Consider the following 22,988-nt stretch of genomic DNA (forward strand, 5'->3'; position numbering starts at 1 on the left):
TACTTCCACCAAAAGTGCAAAGAAAACGAGGGAAGATACAACACGAGAAGGCCAACCTTAAAACTAACCTCTGAATGTTAAGCTGGAGTATTACGCCAGATGATTCAAGACAAGGACAGAAACAAGAAGATTGGTTTCAAGAAGAGAGACATATTTCATATTTTTGAATTGTTTTCTTTATATTTATATTATAGCAATAGTTGGTATGAGGACCTCATTTTGTGGGGTTCATCTGCAGTGCATACATCTACAGCTCTGACGTCAAAAGTCATGATCTCAGAGTACCAACCACATTTTAGGCGGGAAAACCACCTTGAATAAAAAAAATTTAATGTTGAAATCTAGTTCATGAAATTGGTCTGATAACGCCATTTAGTGTGGAGGTTGTGTTGATTCTCAGCTCTGCGTTGCGAGAAGGTCAACATTAATGTAACCTTGAAATGTGACACTGTAAATATGACGTCAGAGGATATCAGGACAAGGTCACGTTGACAACCTGGGGACGTGATCGGAGGCTCACATCGTCCCCAAACTTTGGATGATGTTGCGTTTGGATGATCATACAGGTATAATCACATATGTGGTTTAGATTATCTTTTATAGGTTCCTTATAATCAGCTGAAGGCTGAAGGCCTTTGTGTGCATCTGAAAGCACACAGTTCAACAAGGTTTATTTAATGCAAATGTTGGGATACACCAGGTGAGATTACTGGTCTTTGCCAATTACCAAAGGTGTCCAGGGGTCGATTTCACAAAGAGTTAGGACTCGTCTTATCTCGAGTTAGGACGAGTAACTCGTCCTAACTTAGGATTAATCTTAAGGTCTGCATGCTACAGTGCAGGGTTGGGACTCGTCCTAAGTCATAAGATTAGTCTTAAGTTAGAAAGAGTTTTGTGAAATCGACGACAGTGCCTTTACTTTTTAATTTTGATAATAATGTTGAGTACTACCGTAGCATGACTTCATTTTGCCTGCAATGTTCATTCCAAGCAGCTTATTTTTTTTTCAGACTGTAGAGAGAGGGTTAGCTGGTCAAGTACATATCTTAAATCTCTAGACAGTATGGCATTAAAATGAAGGTTCAAATTCCATAATATTTCCTTATTCTTGACAATAATAATGAATACCAAAATAGAATGACTTCATTTTGCCAGCAATGTTCATTCCAAGCAGCTTATTTTTTTTTCAGACTGTAGAGAGAGGGTTAACTGGTCAAGTACAAATCTCTAGACAGTATGGCATTACTATGAAGGTTCAAATTCCATAATATTTCCTTATTCTTGACAATAATAATGAATACCAAAATAGAATGACTTCAATGTTGCAATACAGGAGCTTCATTTTTCATAACAGAGAGAAGGTTCACTGGTTAAGTCCAAATCTTAATCGCTAGACAGTATGCCATTAAAACGAAGAGTTCACCCCCGGCTAATTGCACACAAGGACTCGGAACATCTTAACCCTCTCCGCTAACACCAGTAAATGGCAATGGATTGCAAGAGATAATTCTATTATAGTCATGCTTCATTAGCGTACCCAGTCCGTCTATTGTGTAACGCACATTAGGTACCAGACGGTTGGGCGTGTATATGTCGGTAAGCAATTTCTTGAATTGGCATCCTCAAAAAATGTCCTTACTTTTTTTTAAGGATTCCCTTTTTGAATCGATTCAGAATAAAAACCAAATTCTAAATTATTAGAAAGCACTGCGACAGTGGCAATTTCGATGAACAGGAAAAAAATAGGCGGCAAGGGAGAGGGGAAGTGGTCTGGGGGGGGGGCTTAATGGAAATATTTTGTTTGGCTCTTGTTACTCGACCATGGCATGAAACAACACTGAGCTTTTCGGGGCAAGATGAGTGCTGGACTGTTGGAGGGGCTTTATACCCATTCTGACACCCATAAGGATAAGGGTGCAAGAGGTATATTTGGGTGCATAACAGGCTATTGAGAATACCTTTAACGAACTATTTTTTGTGTGACTCTTCCTATACTCGCCCCCGACATGAAACAACACGGTGCCGCGCGTGATTTAGGGTTTAACGACATGGGATTCGATTACATGCGGTGCACTGCACGAAAATTGGATCAACGCAACTATAGATAAATAAGATGTATGTAGAGTTGAAAAAAGAAAAGAAAAAAAAAAAACCTTCTCTCTTCTTCTACAATTGGATTGGAAAAAGTATGACTGTAGTTAACATGTGGTAAAAACCTCTAGACCGCACTCAATTAACAGTAGGAGGGAGCTTCGGAAGGTGGAGGAGAGGGGGGGGGGGTCTTACCAGATTTATTTCTACGACTGGTCCGATGCTCAAGGCAAATATATCACACTGGATCGTGACTGGTGGACCTGTGTGAGAAGAGAAGAGATAAAGGGAATGTTTTAAGGCAGTGTACACCATCGGTAATTACTCAAAATAATTATTAGCATAAAACTTTACTTGTTAAAGGAACACGTTGACTTGGATCGGACGAGTCGGATCGGACGAGTTGGTCTATAAAAAGCGTTTGTAACCTTTTGTTATAAAATGCATATGGTTGGAAAGATGTTTTAAAAGGAGAATACAATGATCCACACAAATATGCCTCGAAATTTCGTGATTTTCCTTTTACTGTGCGAACTAACACGGTCGGCCATTTATGGGAGTCAAAAATTTGACTCCCATAAGGAAAACCGTGCTGTTACGAGGCATGTTTGTGTGGATCATTATATTCTACCTTTACAACATCTTTCTAACCATATGCATTTTATAACAAACGGTTACAAACGCTTTTCAAAGACCAACTCGGCCGATCCAAGGCAAAGTGCTCCGTTAACGATTAATGGAGAGCTGTTGATAGTATAAAACATTGTGAGAAACGTCCCCCTCTGAAGTAACGGATTTTTCGAGGAAAAAAATAATTTTCCACAAAAGTATTTGAATTTCATTTCAAGACCTCATAATTCTATTTTGAGGTCTCGAATCAAGCATCTGAAAGCACACAACGTGTGTGACAATCGTGTTTTTTCTTTCATTATTATCTCGCAACTTCGACAACCAATTGAGCTAAAGTTTTCACAGGTTTGTTATTTTGTGCATATGTTGAGGTACACCAAGTGAGAAGACTGGTTTTTGACAATTACCAAAGGTGTCCACTAGTGTAGTGAAAACACAATCAGGACAGACAATAATATTAAATACCAACCATAGCTTCTTAATCATGTTTACATAATCTATATGGCGCAGAGCTTGTATGGACAATCGGAGTAAACATTCTTAAAACCATTCAACATAAAAAGTAAAACATGTATTTCGACAAATTGAATTCCTGAAGTATTACGATGTAATTTGATCTAAAAATCAAATGATCTATTCTCTTTATAATTATAGTCTCTTTCGACTTTTCTTTCAGTTTGTTTATAGCCATTGGACACTTTCGGTAAACAGTATTGTCCAAAGTCCCACACTTCGTGTTTTACAAATTATATATAATAACAAACCTCTGAAAATTCAGGCTCAATCGGTCATCGGAGTCGGGAGAAAATAACGGGAAAACCCACCCTTGGTTTCCGCACGTTTCGCCGTGTCATGACATGTGTTTAAAATAAATCCGTATTCTCGCTATCGAGAATTGATAATTGTTTTAATGTTTTCTCAAAAAGTAAAGCATTTCATGGAATAATCTTTCAAGGGAAGTCTTTCACCATTACCTTCTGTAAACCCTGTAAATTGTTTGTAAATCTGTGAACTTTAATTTTTTTCGGAACCGAAAGTGTATAATGGCTTTAAAGGGAAGTTACACGTTTGGGAACTACTCAAAACAAATATTAACTTAAAAACTGACTTGGTAATGAGCATTGGAGAGCAGTTGATCGTATAAAACATTGTGATAAACGGCATTCTGACGTAGCATAGATATAGAAGTCTTTTATATAAGTCTTTTATTCCTATCTGAAAGCACACAAATTCGTCCAACAAGGGTGTTTTTTCTTTCATCATTTTCTAGCAACTCCGATGACCAATTGACCCCAAACTTTCACAGGCTTGTTATTTTATGTTTATGATGGGATACACCAAGTGAGAACACTGGTCTATGACAGCTACCAAACGTGTACAGTGCCTTTAACTGTTTCGAATAATCGTTGTTGATGTACTCCCCTTCGTTTCTTCATCCGTCTGTTTCTATGTCTTCACCACTTCCCCTTCCCTACTTAGGATTGCCCATCACTACTTGATCCTAAGTGCACAGAAAGTGTAATATCTGGGTGGTATTGTGTTTCACAGAAGCAACAAGCAAGCCTGTGATGGGTAACGAATGTGGTCACGAGGGGACAAAGGCTATACTAGGTCAGGTGAACTTGATCTAAAATAGTTGGATGTCAACTGTACAAACAATGCTTTGCACAAAACCACAAATACATCGAATGCGAAGATGCTGCTGCTCCTAGCCTGAATACCTGACGTCACACTTCGAGGCTAGTGAATAACGCCAGAGAACGGCCTCAAAAACCGGCGTGTAGTTTAACCTTTGACCTCATTCATTTCACATAAAGATACATATCAAATTCTATTGCGGACGTGACAGCAGTGTACTGTATGGGCATAGTGGATGCACGTTTATCCAATATCATTGTATCCAATGGAATCACTGGATTTGTCAGCAGGGACCTGTCTTTATCCTTGCGGATGAAAGACTGGGGCCCAGTCTAAGCTGCTCCACGCACAGTCAGCGCTGAAAATATGGTACACTTTTAGGGGGCACAAGGGGGCGCACTATTTTTGTTCTAGGAAGCACTTCTGGCCACTTGAAAATGTAGTTCCCGTTTATAGATTTCACTTAAACAAAACTTTATTTTCAGCGCTCTTGTTGTGCTATTTGCTATTTTTGGAAGATAATTTGAGTGCGTGCAAAAACAAATACACTGTCTGCGTTTTTAAATCATTGGATATTTGAGGAGGAAAACTGAGGTTTGGAACAATGGGGGGGGGGGAGGGGGTGTGCATGCAACTCAACTAATTGATCTTAGCAATGAGAACTATACAATGCGACATTATTTGCTTATTTAGGTTAAAATTAAAAATGTTAATTGGATGTTGAAAACTGCATGCTCAACCTATGGTATAAAATTAACAAATAATGCTTTAGTGAAAAAGTGGTATCAGCCAAACAAATGCTACGCAAGGAAGGCTTCTAACACGGTCCCATACTCAATGTTCTGCTTGGCTGTCGTGTATAATTAGCAACAATCATGAGTGTACATCTTTACTATGAGAGAGATGTATCCATGTATTGTAATATTTTGCAATTTAAAGAGTGGAATAAACGAGGTTTCAAAAACTGGATTGGAGACAAGGATGTATCCACGTTCATCACACACATCCCCAAAAGAGGTGTCACCTCAGCGTGAATGACGTTGTAACATGTACATGAGCTACTTGAACTAGAATCGACGGATAATTTTACAGATCGTACCCTCTCGCAGCGTCACTGCTAACAAAGTCGTGGGTTTTCTTTCTCTTCTTCTAGAACGTTGCCCAGGAGTGCGACTAAAGTGGGACCTGGGGAACTTCCATCTATAGGACGCCGGGGTCGGGTGACTCTGAACCCCCCGTTGGGAGTTAGTGATCTCCCCTGTCATACCAGACGTCATCTTCGGTGTCGGGAAGGTATCACTGTCTATTTTTGCCTAGTTGATGTCTTACAACTAGTGCCAAATTTCATAAAGCTGTGATGCACAAAATACTCTGCTTAAAAAATTCTTTGCTGAGCAACAATTAACACCACCAGGCACAACAATGGAAACTGCAATGTAATGTTTTCTATTTAAGTCACCTGGAAGTGGTATTTTTTCAAAATAAAGCTTTTGTCACTAATATATGTGTTTTGATGAGTGGAATGTGAATAAACAGTTAACTAAGGTTTAAAAAAATCAGTTCTTATGTTATTTACAAATTTAAGAGTAGACCCCGACCCGAGAGGGCGCTGTTCGTGACGTCAATCGAGGCAGACTTTGCCTGTAATGCGTAGAGTAAACAGGTGTATTGCTGCTGAATGCAGAATTATTTTTTTTTAAATGTACCAACTCACGACTTGGACGTACATGTACTTTGCACGTCACAAAAGGGGTAGGCGGCGTCAGCCCCCAAACAACTTTATATATTTTTTAAACACATTAATCGTGACAAACAATTACTAAAAAAATTTATTGTTCGTAAGCATATACTCTTATGTTTGAAAGAATAAAAAAATCTATTTCCAGGTGACTTTAAGCAGCGCTTATCTGTGATTAGCAAGTTATGTGCCTTTTAGTGGACACTATTGGTAATTACTCAAAATAATTATCAGCATGAAATCTCACTTGGTAACAAGTAATGGGGAGAGGTTGATAGTATAAAACATTGTGAGAAACGGATCTCTCTGAAGTGACGTAGTTTTCGAGAAAGGAGTAATTTTCCACGAATTTCATTTCGAGACCTCAAGTTTAGAATTTGAGGTATCGAAATCAAACATCTGAAAGCACAGAACTTTATGCGACAAGGGTGTTTTTTCTTTCATTATTATCTCGCAACTTCGACGACCAATTGAGCTCAAAATTTCACAGGTTTGTTATTATATGCATATGTTGAGATACAGCAAGTGAGAAGACTGGTCTTTGACAATTACCAATAGTGTCCATGTCTTTAAGCAGCTCCATGAATTTGGACCCAGCCCACGGTTTTATCAGCTACCAGAAGGTTGTGCTAAAATACAAATTGCAAGGAGACCGGCAGGTAACGCACATTGTTGCCTGTGACTCTTTTTTACCCGTATTAAAACCACATGTACCCAAAGCATAAATGTATGCTAAGCGGCTCACTCTTGCTTAGCAATCTTCCTTAACAGAACATTGATATTGGCCAAAAACAACATCATAAAACTGTGCGCCGATGTGATTATTTCTCTAATGGAAAGATTAAATAACGTTATTTTATTTTATCAACATAATACAATTTTCACAACATAATTATGTTTAGTTATTTGTTTACAACATTCTCACTCAGCAGAAACTACAAGCTAGACTGTATTACATTAATAGTACACACCAACTATTGTTAGGACACTTTTCAATTGCTAAGCAGAATTACCAAGTAACCAATCGTAGCCACCATAATTTGGCCGTAACTTTCAAGTATTTTGCTAGCTATCTTTGAAGAAGATTATAGCTGGTAAATTTTGTACAGCAATATATTCCACTCTAAGCTATATTTTGTGACCGATATCTTTGTATAAAATAAACTCTGCTTCAATATTGTTTTGCCTGACGTTCTATACTGTACCATGGTTGTAATCCAGCTATATAGTGATATGTAGAAACGAATGAAGGCTGAATAAATATAGGTCCCTATTCGAAGGTCAGTTACAAAACAATTTATTTATTAATTCTTATAACTCTCGAGTAAACCACATGTGAGTATGATCATAGTTGATACTCCTGTTTGATGTGCATTGATTTCTCAGCGGTCGTTTGACGTTTTTATTGTTTTGTAATAAAGTTTTTTTTTTCTCCAGAAAGGCTGAATAAATTAAAGTTGAAGGTCAGCGCAGGACAAAAATTGTCGATCGATAAATCTTCGATTTTGAGTTTGTTTCTTGCTCAATCCACGTTAGTCTTTCGTTGGAGCGTGAATGTCGCGTGGATTGTTCAACTGTATGATTCGAACTTTCCATTTTATTAATGTGGAAAATTAACTGGTGTCTTTGCAGATTAGGATAAAGAAGGAAATATTTCTGTGGATGTTACCATTGTCACATATTTATACACCGAAGAGAGTATAAAAAATAACACAAAATTGTGTTAAAATAACACTTATTATATTTGTTAGTTGATTCTAAGTGTCACAAGTATTCTGTTATTGTGAATAAACCATTTGTATTTTTGTATTTCCTTTAGTTTTCTTATTGCTAAACAGTTTTCAGACCCAATGAATATTCAATATTTTGTTCTGTAGTGCAGTTAGCTGAACCAAAATTAGAGAATCAAAATTACTCACAAATGTTAAATTAGTGCTACTTTAACACCATATTGTGTTAATTTCGATACCCACTTCGGTGCATGTATTTGACAACGCCCATGGTGTCACTTCTAACACCTAAGTTTGTGTAGGTACCAAGTTCTTATTTTGATTGTTGCAATCAAAATAAACGCGCAAGGATGTAACATACAGAACCCGAAGAAAAGTAAACCGTTTTCGATTACGTATCTCCTATGAAAATTAATAATGGTCTCTAATGTACAAAAGGTAGTTAAAGGCAGTGGACACTATTGGTAATTACTCAAAATAATTATTAGCATAAAACCTCACTTGGTGACGAGTAATGTGGAGAGGTTGATGGTATAAAACAAGTGATGTAGTTTTCGAGAAAGAAATAATTTTCCACGAATTTGATTTCGAGACCTCAGATTTAGAATTTGAGGTCTCGAAATCAACCATCTAAACGCACACAACTTCGTGTGACAAGGGTGTTTTTTCTTTCATTATTATCTCGCAACTTCGATGACCAATTGAGCTCAAAGTTTTTTTTTTATGCATATGTTCAGATACACCAAGTGAGTAGACTGGTCTTTTGACAATTACCAATAGTGTCTAGGGTCTTTAATACGATACAAAGCAGAACACATCAAAATGCACATTTCGAAACAAAACCCAAAATATAAAAGGGCAAATGACCCAGAATTATATTAAAAGACAAACTTATCACAACAATGTCCCTGACCAGATCCGGAAAACATGACAACCAAACGGGAAGCAAATTTCAGATACCTTTCACTGCTTGTGCGCAACTACCAATAGTGTCTACTGCCTTTATTAAACGGCTACATCATCAAAAAGTAAAAGTGCGCAATCTTTAATTTTTTTTTGACGAAGTCTTAAAGATCAGGCGTAAGTATAACATGACATATTCGTTTTCAAATGGTCTATTTCTCGAGCGATATTGTAAATTTATCTTGTAAAAATATCTTCGAAATACATGCTCATTTTTTTTTGCGTTTCGAGAAAAGCGTTGGGAGGTGCTTAAATACTGTGTTGTTGATAAATTCTGTCAGTGTGTGAGGTTTTGGCTAAAAGGAGGGGGCGTGGCTCATGCGGTTAATTTGAATTGTTTTTAAGGGGGAGCACTTCCTACTATGTTTCTATAGGGTTTTAGTATTTGTATCTTTGACTTAAGCACAGTCCTTTGATAATTCTAAATAGGTTATTGCCAAGCGTGCACAATTCATTTACGATTTTTACTGACGTATATCAGTAGTGTTTAGCCCCCAAAGGAGTATTTTGCTGTTAAATGATTGAGCAGAGCTTTGAATGCATAGTGCAAGGATTAGTAAATAATTTCAAGGTGAATTTATTACTTTCAACATTAGAGCACTTTTATTTTAAAGTTCATACCGGTTCCAATCCTCTAGAGAAGTATTAACATCTGAACAAATATCAAAGTTAAGGAAATTAATATTGTATTGAGGACTCCGATAAGCAAAATACGGCAGGTACAGCGATTTGATTGTGCAAATTTACGCAAGATGTTAGAAGTATGTACATGTACATTGACGCAATAAGAGTATTTCATAAGAATAGTGCTATCGCAGATTTGAATATTGAAAAAATATACAGGAAGAATCACAAGCGATTTTCAGAACGACTCTTTTTTTCCAAAGGTTCTAGAAAAAAATCCTTTGACCTATACGTGAGGGCGCTGTTTTAAGCCTTTGACGTCATATGCAATGAGTCTATCTACCCCACACGCTTGACTTTGCATTGACGTCATCACCCAACCATCTTTATACGTTGTAACCTACCAGAATGTCTGAATCTTAGAAACAATTCATGCATGCATTATAGCCTGCTCAGGCATCTAGTAACACATAGATTGACAGATTTTTCAACAGACGGTGCCTTTCCATTATTTTTTATTCATGCAACTTTGATGACAGGCTGAGCCCAAACTTTCACAGATTCGTTACTTTATGCACATGTTGGGATATAACACCAACAAAGTAAGAATACTGTCTTTGACAATTACAACATGTGTCCAGTGCCTTGAAGTTAGTATAGTTTGAGCAGCCAAGAGAAAATAAGTAAAAGTAATTTCTAAGATTTCTTTTGGTTTGTGTCCGTTCGCGAATGCTGTGGTGACATGAGATTGGTAACTACTGTCATTCACCTCACTAATTGTGGATGGGTCCAACGTCAAAGAGAATTTAAAGTATCGTGTTTTGCTGTTTTTCAGCAAGCAGACATTCTTTTTCATCTGAAACTGTTACTAGTGAGTTTTATTGTAATGAAAATCTGACCTACAAATCAACATTACGTTGAGCACAACCCTACCTTTAAGGTACGGTTGAGAAACCTTAGAAAAAAGTAGAGCCCAAATAGTGCGTGGCGTACCCATTTTGTCAAGTGGGTTCGACATGCATTCACCTTCCCATTTGAAACCTCCCAAAGTGTTTAGCAACATATTTCGTTACATCAAGAAGTTTGCGCCTCAAGGGTTTGGTCAAGGACTGGTGCCCCTGTATTCAAATTTACAATGCACTTTCGGCCCCGATGCAGAAGACCAGGGACACGATTTGCATGTCTGATTTTGTGTGTGAAGGTTGTTCTAAATTCAAACGCATTTTTGACTGTTAATGATGCCATGATCTTGGTTCTTGCTTCGGCATGTACATGTTCGACATGATACGGGTATCTTGCTTAACACAAGTGTTTTCAGCAAACACAATTTGGTTAAAGGAACGTTGCAGAATTGGTAAGAAACAACAAACGTGATGATCATGTTTACATTAAAACTTACACGGTCTAATGATGATGCGCATCCATTGAAATATTTGTCTGAAATGTCATATTAATATTGGTTAAAGGAACGTTGCAGAATTGGTAAGAAACACCAAACGTGATGATCATGTTTACATTAAAACTTACACGGTCTAATGATGATGCGCATCCATTGAAATATTTGTCTGAAATGTCATATTAATATTGGTTAAAGGAACGTTGCAGAATTGGTAAGAAACAACAAACGTGATGATCATGTTTACATTAAAACTTACACGGTCTAATGATGATGCGCATCCATTGAAATATTTGTCTGAAATGTCATATTAATATTGGTTAAAGGAACGTTGCAGAATTGGTAAGAAACAACAAACGTGATGATCATGTTTACATTAAAACTTACACGGTCTAATGATGATGCGCATCCATTGAAATATTTGTCTGAAGTGTCATATTTGATGAGAAATAAATAATCTTATTTCGCGTTTGGAGTTTATCGCTGAGTGAGCGTTTTATTTATTTTGGTTTGGGCATCGATGCAATGCAAAATTTGTAATCGGGTTTTCAATATTCTCTCGTGATCTATAGATGGCCGATCGATCTCAAACTTAAAAAACTCTATAAAATTGGGTCCAGATTGATTAAATCGGGCAATGCAAAATTTTGACAATTACAATGATCATAGAGTCAGGAATCATAATTCAAAATACGATATGACTTGATGGCATGTTCAGTTGTTTCTGTTTTATTTAATAATATTTTTTTATTAGAAGGCATCGACCCTGTTGTCAAATTCAGTCTCACATCATTGTTGCTCCAATGCGTTTATAATTGTCACGGTGAATGCAAATCATATGTAAATTAGCAGGCTCTGACGTCAATTACGCTAATATTTCCCGCCTTTTCACACTTAACAACTGTTTATACAACCATGAGTAAGACATTAAATTGAATAAATGATTCGCGAAGGAACGTCATTCTTACGAGGAACCTTTGCATTTTAACAAGAAAGGTGGAAATCGTGGCTGTTGATTTGCCAGGGGTAAATGACCCAATAGTAACAATAAGACTTATAATGCGCACGTATCCACCCTGCTGGGTTAAGTACAGTGCACACTTTCAAAGAACTGCTTCAGCGCAAAAAGTAGCTAAACAAATTAAAATTATGCCTACCAGGCAAAATACTGCGACTGGTGTCCGGTAATTTGGTAGGGTCTCGTAATTCATAAAATCTTTAAAGCCATTGGACACTTTCGGTACAGAAAAAAAAAGTTCACAGATTTACAAATAATTTACAGGGTTTACAGAAGGTAATGGTGAAAGACTTCTCTTGAAATAGTATTCCATGAAATGCTTTACTTTTTGATAAAACATTAAAACAATATCAGTTCTCGATAGCGAGAATTACGGATTTATTTTAAACACATGTCATGACACGGCGAAATGTGCGGAAACAAGAGTGGGTTTTCCCATTATTTTCTCCCGACTCCGATGACCGATTGAGCCTAAATTTTCACAGTTTTGTTATTTAATATATAAGTTGTGATACACGAAGTGTGGGACTTGGACAATAATGTTTAACGAAAGTTTCCAATGGCTTTAAGTGTGTCTTAAATAATGTTTTTCTTTGTTCAAACACCTTGAGCACTTTATTGGTGAAAACGTGCGCCATAAAAATACCCCCAAAATATAAAATTACAATCATCTGCTCAAGAAAGGAAGGTCATGTGTTCGAATCCCACACGAGTAATATAGATGTGGATGTTTTCACATGACTTGGGAAGGTACTGACTATACAGTGCTTAGCACACACCGGTGTATGGGTAATTAAAGAATATTCTTTATCCCCGATGCAAAGTTAAAATAAATTGAAACAAAGCTATTCTTTCCACCGTTGTTGAAATCAAGTGTTTCGTCCCAACCCAAGTAACTCCACGGGGGACACTCGACGCAATCAACCACAACTTGACCGACGTCTCCCTGCTCCGCAACGACCGATACTTTAGGGTCACGGAGTCCCAAAATACAAATCCACTTCACTGTTGAGATCATAATTGTAGATACACACGACACTAATAACTAACATTCAGACACAGCGAGTCGTAACGTCCCAAGACAAAACAACCTCGAACCCTTAAGATGAATTATTCTTAATGGTTGGCGCCTGGGCTGTGATATACGCAAGATACAATTCAATTAAACATAGCTCTCTGAACATGTTAGATAAGATGCATACTGGAAGGGTAGGCTGATGCGTCAGCTTGCATGTCGACTTTTGTGATTTGGTAAGAATAGGTGAGAATTATCTTGGAAATTGTAAGATCGAGCAAGAATGTCTTATCTGGAGATTCGCTAGAATGTATGAATAAATGATTGCCCTTTTATAAGCCGCAAAATCAAAAGTTAAGTGCTACTTTACTTACACGTGGTTCCGTTTTGTTTTGTTATTTGTCTTTAAATAATAGAAGGATTTTTATGATTTACTCGGCGTAAGCAAAATTTTAGTTATTTTTGGAGGTTTAAATGATATCAAGGTCTTCCAAAATTTGTTAGTATTTTCCAAAACCATTATTGTTTGTCGAGTACAGTCAGGTGGCTTTTGGCATTAGTACAACAATAACGGTTTGATTATTGTTGAAAACAGTTTGGCGAGATAGTTAACATGACAAGTCGACATTTGAAATTCCGAAAAGTCGACTTGGCAGGAAAAATCTTCCCCTGGTCTCCCCCTGGTCTTTGCGAGATAAGTAACAGGACAAGTTTACCGTTTACTGTCAGTAAAGTCGACTTGTGTCGAGATTAGATCACAGTATAAGTCGACTTCATTGGTTTAGAAAGTCAACTTGACCATGTCTTGTTGAGATGATATTCATCATCCCAGGACAAATTGACATTTTACGTCTAAAAGTCAATTTGGCGAGATAAGATTTCACTCTAGGTCGACTTTAATAATTTGTTATTTAAAAATTCGACTTGTCCTTTTTGACGAGATAATTATCCGGACAAGTTGATATTATACTTTCAGTAAAGATGACTTGGCGAGATACGTTATCACTTAAAGACACTGGACACTATTAGTAATTGTCAAAGATCAGTCTTCTCACTTGATGTATCTCAACATAATTGCATAAAATAACAAACGAGCTCAATTGTCGTCGAAGTTGCGAGATAATAATGAAAGAAAAAACACCATTGTCACACGAAGTTGTGTGCTTTCAGATGTTTGATTTCGAGACCTCAAAATCTAATTCTGAGGTCTCAAAATCAAATTCGTTACTTCAGAGGCTCTTCATTGCTTGTTACCAAGTAAGTTTTTATGCTAACAATTATTTGAGAAATTACCAATAGTGCCCAGTGCCTTTAAAGGGTCTTTGTACATTTTACAACACAAAACACAATGTCCACAGATATACATCAAACTTACACAGTTTGAAGATAATGATTGTAGAAAGCTTCCCTTCAAATATTACTTACTGAGGTGCTGTAGTTTTTGAGAAATGGGTAAACAAATAATTTTCGTCTCAGTATTAGCATGTAAAAACGTATTTACCAGTTATGCTATGGTTTTTGTATAATATCATAATATCATAATATAATGGGATTTTACATGCTAAAATATTTTTCATCTTCCTGAGCCGAAAATTATTGTGAGACTTGTTTTACTCATTTCTAAAAAACTACACAACCTCAGTTGTTAATATTTGAAGGGAAGCTTTCCACTTTCATTATCTTCAAACCTGGTTTAATGTAAATCTGTGGACATTTTGAAAAAGTACCCGAATCCAAAGAGGCTGATTCTGAGAGCACATCTGGGGCGTGCACGGCAATACGAGACGCTAGTTACGTCTTGGAGATAGAGGGAGCGAGGGACAGAATGGACGGGTAACCAGGTAACCTAGACGAATTTATCAAATTGGACACTGATGCCGCAAAGCTATTGCTCCAATTTATCAAACAGTCATATTCTTTGACTGTCGTTATGAAAATGGAGAGGGAAAACAACCCGCGCTATTGTCAACGATTTGTTGTAATAGGAGGCCCGTTTTGAATCTTAAAGGAAATATTTATAATTTGGCTTTGGATTTGTTTCTTTACCCTCTTGTTTTGTAACAGTAGACCAGTTCTCGAATCTTAAGGGAATTATTATTTATAAAGGTGTTGGTTTTTTGTTACACCACCCTCTTCTACTTAAAAATGCAACTTGAAACCGAGCTGTGAACAATTTAGTCGAGCCTCGTCTCAGGTATTGACTATACAGGTAAAAAGATGGTTTAGGTTTTGTTACGCATAGGATTCGCAGATAAAAGGTCGCAGTGATTTGTGGAATTTTTAAGATTTTTATATTTTTTTATTTTCATTTTTCAGGGGAAATTGTTTCGGTTAATGAAACTGAAGAAGAAAAAGGATCTCAGATTGAAAAGTATTCATGTAAATTGGATGAATAAAATTCAAACCATTCTGCTTTTCTTCAAATGTTATTGATTTGAGTGGTTATTATTCTGGTGCAGTTTAACCATACTATACAAGCATCTGAGTACAATTAAAACAAAGTCCTAATTTATAGCTAAAGCAGAACGTGTTGGTGAACAGTTTTCTGCTACGCAAGAGGGCAGGGAACCAGTCAAAGTGTTATGGTGTTTGTTATTTTATGCCTTTGTTTTCACATCAAGTATGCATACTGGTCTTTGGCAATTACTAAACGTGTCCAGTGCCTTTAAAGTGTCATCACAGAGTAGTGTCCATGGCCATGGACGGAAGAAAAGCACTTTAAGAAGATCCGTTATCCAAGATTCAATGTTTTATTTTCCACTCTATATAAACAACGTAACCTTTAAATGCTACCTAACCCTGGATGTGTCCCAGTAAAGGGGGTAACCCGACAGTCTAAGAGACCGTTTCCCCATTTACACATGACCATCTCCCTGACAGACTTAAAAGCCCTTAGCCTCGAGAATTTGCTTCAATTTCAGTTTAAGATTCAATTTCAGACCCAGCCACTTAGGGGCAACAGGTTCTTGTGTTGGATAACATAGCCCAACCCGGGTGTATACTATTTCTACTTCTCTGTTTGTTTGAAACGATTTCTTTCAAACGAGATCTATACACAAAACCTCATAAGGAGCTTTCTACAACATCAATGAGGCAACTGATTTGTACACACAGACACGTGAGTTAAATCCCAAATCCATGTTTTACAAGTACACAAACGAGGACCCCATCCAAGCCCTTTGGAAAAAAATCTCTCACAGGAGGGATGAATTCTAAACTCTGAATGCATTTTATTTACGAGCGAGTTGGTTATCACATGCTGACAGGAAGCATGGACGGAAATTGAAGTGATGTTCGCCATTCTCTACACCCCAAATGAAAACAGTAAATAGTACATGTACCCCCCCTTTCCCCATCATGGATGGCCCCTTCTTCATTGTACCCGACCCTTTTTCAAAAACCCATCCTTTCCTTTTGAAGGAACTCAAATTACAACCCGTGACCCATCATCTAAGGTTTCATTAAGAGTCTATCATAGAAAGTGTTCCAGTTGTGACGGTACGTACTCGCCAATTCACCGCGAGCCCCCTGGATATAACTAATCAATGGCGATGAACATCTTACGGGGACGATCGGAGAGGAGAAAGTCTAAATCTGGGTCAAGATATAAGCCGCAATAAAACCGCCCGATTGAAGGGCACATTGTCGTCTCAGTGTGATTGTGCATTGATGGGAGAGGATGGGTATAGACAGTCTTATTAATGTATTTCAGAGATTGTCCTAGTCGTCTTCATTTTCACTGAGAAGATTTGACAACGCAAGAACCAAGATATGAGGCCTTTTTATTATTAAACCACCCCGCCCACCTCAGACTGTTTCTCCTTGTGGAATGACTTGGCTATAGAGGGCCGGCCTTTAATCCGACCCGGAGGGGGCACGATTCAACGTGGATGCATCAAACATCAATTTAGGAATATTCATTACCAATTACTGCATGTTATAGTAACGTTGCAGTCGCGGGTATATAATACAACCGATATTTAAAGTGTTCCCTTATAGCCAACATGTTGATTAAACATCCATATACAGTTTATAGTTTAAAACATTGCGAGAAACGGCTCCTTCTGAACGTAATTTCTCACTCACAAACACTAAAATACTTCAGTCCTGAAGCTTTTTTGGCACCTAAAAGCACCCACATTAATTAGTGCAACATGATTGTTTGTTTCTTTCCTTACTCTCATGCAACTTCGATGACCAATTAAGTCCAAACTTGCACAGACTTTATGCATAGTGTTGGGATACACAAAGTGAGAACACTGCTTTGACATTTACCAAAGGTGTCCAGTGCCTGAACAAAACAAACAAACAAGTTGTGGAAAATCCACGCAGTCAGGTAGGGAGTGAAATACCAAATCCAGATGCAAGGCTCCGGTAGGGGAATCGAACCATGGTAGGCAGCGACAGAAACCAGTGAGCAAATCTGACTGCTTTATGGACATTAGGTGATACCCTGGCTTACAGTCAACAACATCAAACAAAAGATGCACAATTAACATCTATTATATATCTCCGAAAAGTCAAGGCTAATACACAGCTCCTACCTGATGTTATTATTTGAACAATCTGATCTAATGGACTAGCTTGCCCTACATCTAACGGTGTATTCCATTAAAGTGATACAATGGCTCTATCTGGCGCCCAATTAAATATGCGTTAAAGGGTATATGTACTTTGTCCTAACAAAAAACACAATGTCCACAGATTTACATTAAACTTACACAGTTTGAAGATTATGATAGAAGAAAGCGTCCCTTGAATTTTTACTTACTGAGGTGCGGTAGTTTTTGAGAAATGAGTAAAAGTATTAATTTTCGTGTCAGATTTAGCATGTAAAAACGTATAAAACCAGTTATGCTATGGTTTTGGTATAATATCATAACTGGCTAAGGGGATTTTGCATGCTAAAATAGTTTTGGTCTCATGAGACCAAAATTATTTTGTGACTTGTTTTACTCATTGCTCAAAAACTACACAACCGTAGTTAATATTTGAAGGGAAGCTTTCCACTATCACGATCTTCAAACCCTGTAAGTTTAATGCAAATCTGTGGACTTTTTGAAAAAGTACCCGAATCCTTTAAGCACAAAACTTGAATTTACAGCCTTTTTTTTTTACCTTCCACCCAGGTAGTTAAAAAGCAGGACAGTACTTTTAAGAACTGAAAACTCTCCTAAAAAATCTAGTCTATTTATATATGTCTGTAAATGGTAATTGTATTCTTGTTGTCTATTGTTGCTATGCCTTTCTTGTATGTGATGTAATCTCATTTACACAGGGCAGACCAATTTCATGTTTTTTATCTTGGCAATAAATATATTTGATATTTAATCTGAGTTGTTGGGCATAGAGGTCCCTGCTTAATCTGATACATATATTGTATTTTTATTGTTATAGGTAATGGGTTTCCCCAAACTAATTATTTGGTTGAAAGGCAGTGGACACTATTGGTAATTACTCAACATAATTATTGCCATAAAACCTTTCTTGGTGACGAGTAATGGGGAGAGGTTGATGGCATAAAACATTGTGAGAAACGGCTCCCTCTGAAGTGCCATAGTTTTCGAGAAAGAAGTAATTTTCCACGAGTTTGATTTCGAGACCTCAGATTTAGAACTTGAGGTCTCGAAATCAACCACCTAAACGCACACAACTTCGTGTGACAAGGGTGTGTTTTTCTTTAATAATTATCTCGCTACTACGATGACCGATTGAGCTCAAATTTTCACAGGTTTGTTATTTTATGCATATGTTGAGATACACCAAGTGAGAAGACTGGTCTTTGACAATTTCCAATAGTGTCCAGTGTCTTTAATGAAAGTAACCTCCACATTGGTTGTGAAGACTTGTGTGTTCTACGGGACATCCCGCAGTTGGGCAGATAAGGGTGAGACAAAACAAATCACCAAATTTTATTAAAGTTTCAGATTTTGTTCTCAAAGTTTCAGATTATATCTCAAACTGTTGTTACCATGAGTTATTCACATTGCACTGTTGCACATCTGTCAATCTACAGCAGCGTGAACCATCTTGCAATCTGACCCACTTGTAGTATTTACGACAAATAAAACTAGTGCTTTGATTATTTTTGAACATCAATCTTTCAGCGGCATAGTTGAAATGTTCCAGCATTCTTGGCAAGTATAGGAGAATGCATCACATCGTATATCATTGCCTAAATAATTGCAAGTTATAAATCACTGCATAGACTTGTATAGGCCAACAATGCTCCATTTCACCAAGTACTAAGTTTAATCCTTTACCAGATGATTGTTCTGTATTGTGACATCACAGTTTGATGGCAGTTAAGAATGCTGTTGTTATGGTGTTTTGTTGTGGGTGCTATTTTTGCACTAATCTGGATATTTTTATTTTTATTTTTTAAAGTTTTCCAATGTGTGATTTTTGATTTTTTTTAGTGCAATCTCCTAAATTATATTAAATAATAATTTTTTTTTTTCGTTGGCAGGGGTTTGGTTTTACTCATTTTTTGATGACAGTTTTTACACTTTTGTTCTAACCTTGACCAACTTGTAATCATTGTGTATGTCAAATTAATATTTAAAACAAAAGAAATAAAAATAAAAATATATCTTTAAAGCTATTAGACACTTTCGGTAAACAGTATTGTCCAAAGGCCCACACTTCGTGTATCACAACTTATATATAAAATAACAAACCTGTGAAAACTTAGGATCAATCGGTCATTGGAGTCGGGAGAAAATAAAGGGAAAACCCACCCTTGTTTCCGCACGTTTCGCCGTGTAATGACATGTGTTCAAAATAAATCCGAAATTCTCGACAACGAGAATTGATAACTGTTTTAATGTTTTCTCAAAAAGTAAACCATTTCATGGAATAATATTTCAAGAGAAGTCTTTCACCATTACCTTCTGTAAACCCTGTAATTATTTGTAAATCTGTGAACTTTTTTTTTCTGTTCCGAAAGTGTATAATGGCTTTAAAGGAACGTTACAGAATTGGTAAGAAACAAAAATCGGGAAGATCACAGATTAACATAAAACTTACACGGTCTAATGATGATGATAGTAAACAACATCCCATGAAATATAATTGTCTTAATGTAATTTTGTTGAGAAAATAATAATCCTATAGTATTATCGCTCAGTGAGCGTTTTATTAGTTTTTCTTTTTGCATCGATGTTATGCAAAAATGTGAATCGGTTTTCCACTATTTTCTCTGGACCCAGATGTCCCATTGATCTCAAACTTCTACAGGTTTGTCAGTTTTTATATCTGGTGGATTACATAAAGTGCTTACACTGTCAGCAACTGTTTTGTCCGCAACCCCAATTCTGTAATTTTCCTTTAAGATCAATCTTTTCTCTTTTGTGAAATTGGTCCCTGGTCATACAGCAAGTACATGGTTATGGGGGTCTAGATGTAAATTTCCACACACAATTAAAAAGATCCACTTTAAGTGCCGTGTCACGAGAGGCACCTTTTGCACGTATTGTAGAGGCCAGCAACTGCATTGCATTAATACAGGACAACTTTGGTAGCACAATAATAATTTTTCAAACAATGTCTTACGATCCCCCAAAAGAGTGTGATTATTCAAATGTGAATGGCTTTTCTTCTGAGATTGCCTTGAACAGGTGCCTGTAAATTACCTCCTGTGACATGCCCTTTACTTTAAGGAACCTTTAAAGACACTGGACACTATTGGTAATTGTCAAAGACCAGTCTTCTCACTTAGTGTATCTCAACATATGCATAAAATAACAAACCTGTGAAAACTTGAGCTCAAACGGTTGTCGAAGTTGCCAGATAATAATGAAAAAGAAAAAATACACTTGTCACACGCAGTTGTTTGCTTTCAGATGCTTGATTTAGAGACCTCAAATTCTAAATCTGAGGTCTCGAAATCAAAATCGTGGAATTTGTTTTCTAACTCGAAAACTACGTCACTTCAGCAGGAGCATATGCAATAATGTCCGCCGGACGGCTTTGCATGTGCAATCGTGTCCGCCCGGACGCTGCTGCAAAATGCAGTTGTGTCCGCCCGGACTCATTTGCATATGCAGTTGTGTCTGCCCCCGTGCAAAACCGTCCTTGCAGTAAATTAAACGCCCTTGGTCGACGGAACACATTGGTAATTTTTTTTACAAGCTAAATGCGTGTCGTAAATGACATGGGAAATGTTCGGTCGTTGGGTATTCGCTGCAATCATAATACGTGAATATTCATGCTGCATATACATGTACGTAGAATAAGTGCATGCACGCTCGCTTACGCGCGCACACAGTCATGTACAAGTCCGCCGGACGGTTTTTGCATAGCCCCGGACACGATTGCTTATGCAAAAGTGTCTGGAGCGGACAGTATTGATGGCGGACAGTATTGCATGGCGGACACAACTGCATCTGAAACCGGTAGTCATTGGGTAAATTGGATACGTCTGATGTAACCATCCCCAAAACACAAACCAAATGAACATAAGTACACTATTCCACAGATACTTAATACAAACAGTCAGCCAGACGATTGTCTCTTTATAACTCCCATATGACTGAAACCGAGACTGGGAAGGAAAATAGTCAGGTACCTTCTAATGAGTTTAGACACAACGGTATACAACTAAAGGGAATAAAGTGAAAGGGCACATGAGAGTCTATACATGTTTATGTCGATTATGACCAAGAATAGCAAAAGTCAAACACTAACATTAAAATAGCATACACATCAGAAATTGTACGAAAGCCACATCTAAATGGAACGAACCATCAGGTACAAGGACCGCGAAATATAAGAACATGAATACGCAGACAGACTGAAACTCCTGTCATCTTAGAATCGGTGCAAACAAGAAAATAGAGTTGAGCAGGTCACAATATGCCGGAGGACAGATAACCATTGGAGCTCAGTAGTCAATCACTGGAACACACGGAGTAAGTGGCACCACTGAGAACACGATGGTGATACAACGGTGAAACAAGACTGACGGACAGTCATTTGGTATCAACAAGCAGAAAATAGGATGAGACATCATACCTGGGCCCAATTTCATAAAGCCTGTAAGCCCAAACATTTGCTTAGCATGAAACTTCTTCCTTGATAAAAACAGGATTACCAACCAAGTTTCCATTTGTTGCATATTGCTTGATACTGGTATTCAGCTGTTGTTTGCTTATCCTGAAAATCACGTGGAAATTTTGTTGGTAATCCTGTTTTTTTATCAAGGAAGAAATTTCATGCTGAGCAAATTTTTTTGCTTACAGGCTTTATGAAATTGGGACCAGGGCCTTTATCTTTAAGTTGATCGACAGAGGTTGAAATCCCTGAATCAAATTCATCAATAACAATTATAAAAACAGGCATTCATAGTGCGCTTTTGACAAACATGATCAAAGCGTTTAACAAACGAAAAAGATAAATTAAAACGAGCTAGAACAAAATTTAAATCTATTATTTGGGAATGAGATAAGCTTTAAAGTTTACTCTTAAATTTAACAAAACTAGAAGAAACACGGACACTAATTAGGAGACTGCTCAAGCAACCAGCAATAGTAAATACGTGACACCATGTAAGAAACACAGTACAAATTCATCTGCAATAAAAGAACACACCCGAAGTTTTTTTTTCGGTTGACCATGATGATGGTAAAACGCAAGAGGCACAGAGCAATGGAAGAGACAAGTCCTCATCCAAGAGTGGATAGACGGCAATTTTTTTCTTCTGTAGTATAGAATTCCCATCCTCAAAAAAATGTAATGACTTTTTTTTTTAGGATTCCCTTTTTAAGTCGCTTAGAAAGAACAACATTCCCCGTTTAAAGAGACTGAACACCTTTGGTAATTCGAGCTCATGTGGACGCCGAATTTGCGATATAACAATGAAAGAAAAAACACCCTTGTCACATGAAGTTGTGTGCTTTTATATACTTGATTTCGAGACCTCGAATTCTAAACCTGATGTATCGAAATCTAATTTGTGGAAAATTTCTCGAAAACTACATTAGTTCAGAGTGAGCCGTTTCTCACAATGTTTTATACCATCAACCTCTCCCCATTACTCGTTACCAAGAAAGGTTTTATGCTAATAATTATTTTGAGTATTTACCAAAAGTGTGCACTGGCTTTAAAAGCATCCCGAGAGTCGCAATTTTGACGACATAAATAAA

General features: G+C 37.2%; 1 protein-coding gene across 1 annotated transcript in view; it reads right to left on the minus strand.

Annotated features, from left to right (window-relative positions):
- LOC117294068 (gamma-aminobutyric acid receptor subunit alpha-2-like) overlaps window positions 1-22,988 on the minus strand; it is a 77,894-nt gene that overhangs the window by 19,760 nt on the left and 35,146 nt on the right. The window contains exon 3 of the mRNA XM_033776585.1: window positions 2,287-2,354. Coding sequence (XP_033632476.1) covers window positions 2,287-2,354 — 68 coding nt within the window. The remainder of the gene's footprint in view (window positions 1-2,286; window positions 2,355-22,988) is intronic.

The sequence above is a fragment of the Asterias rubens genome, chromosome 8 (genome assembly GCF_902459465.1).
Source record: "Asterias rubens chromosome 8, eAstRub1.3, whole genome shotgun sequence".
NCBI lineage: Eukaryota > Metazoa > Echinodermata > Asteroidea > Forcipulatida > Asteriidae > Asterias > Asterias rubens.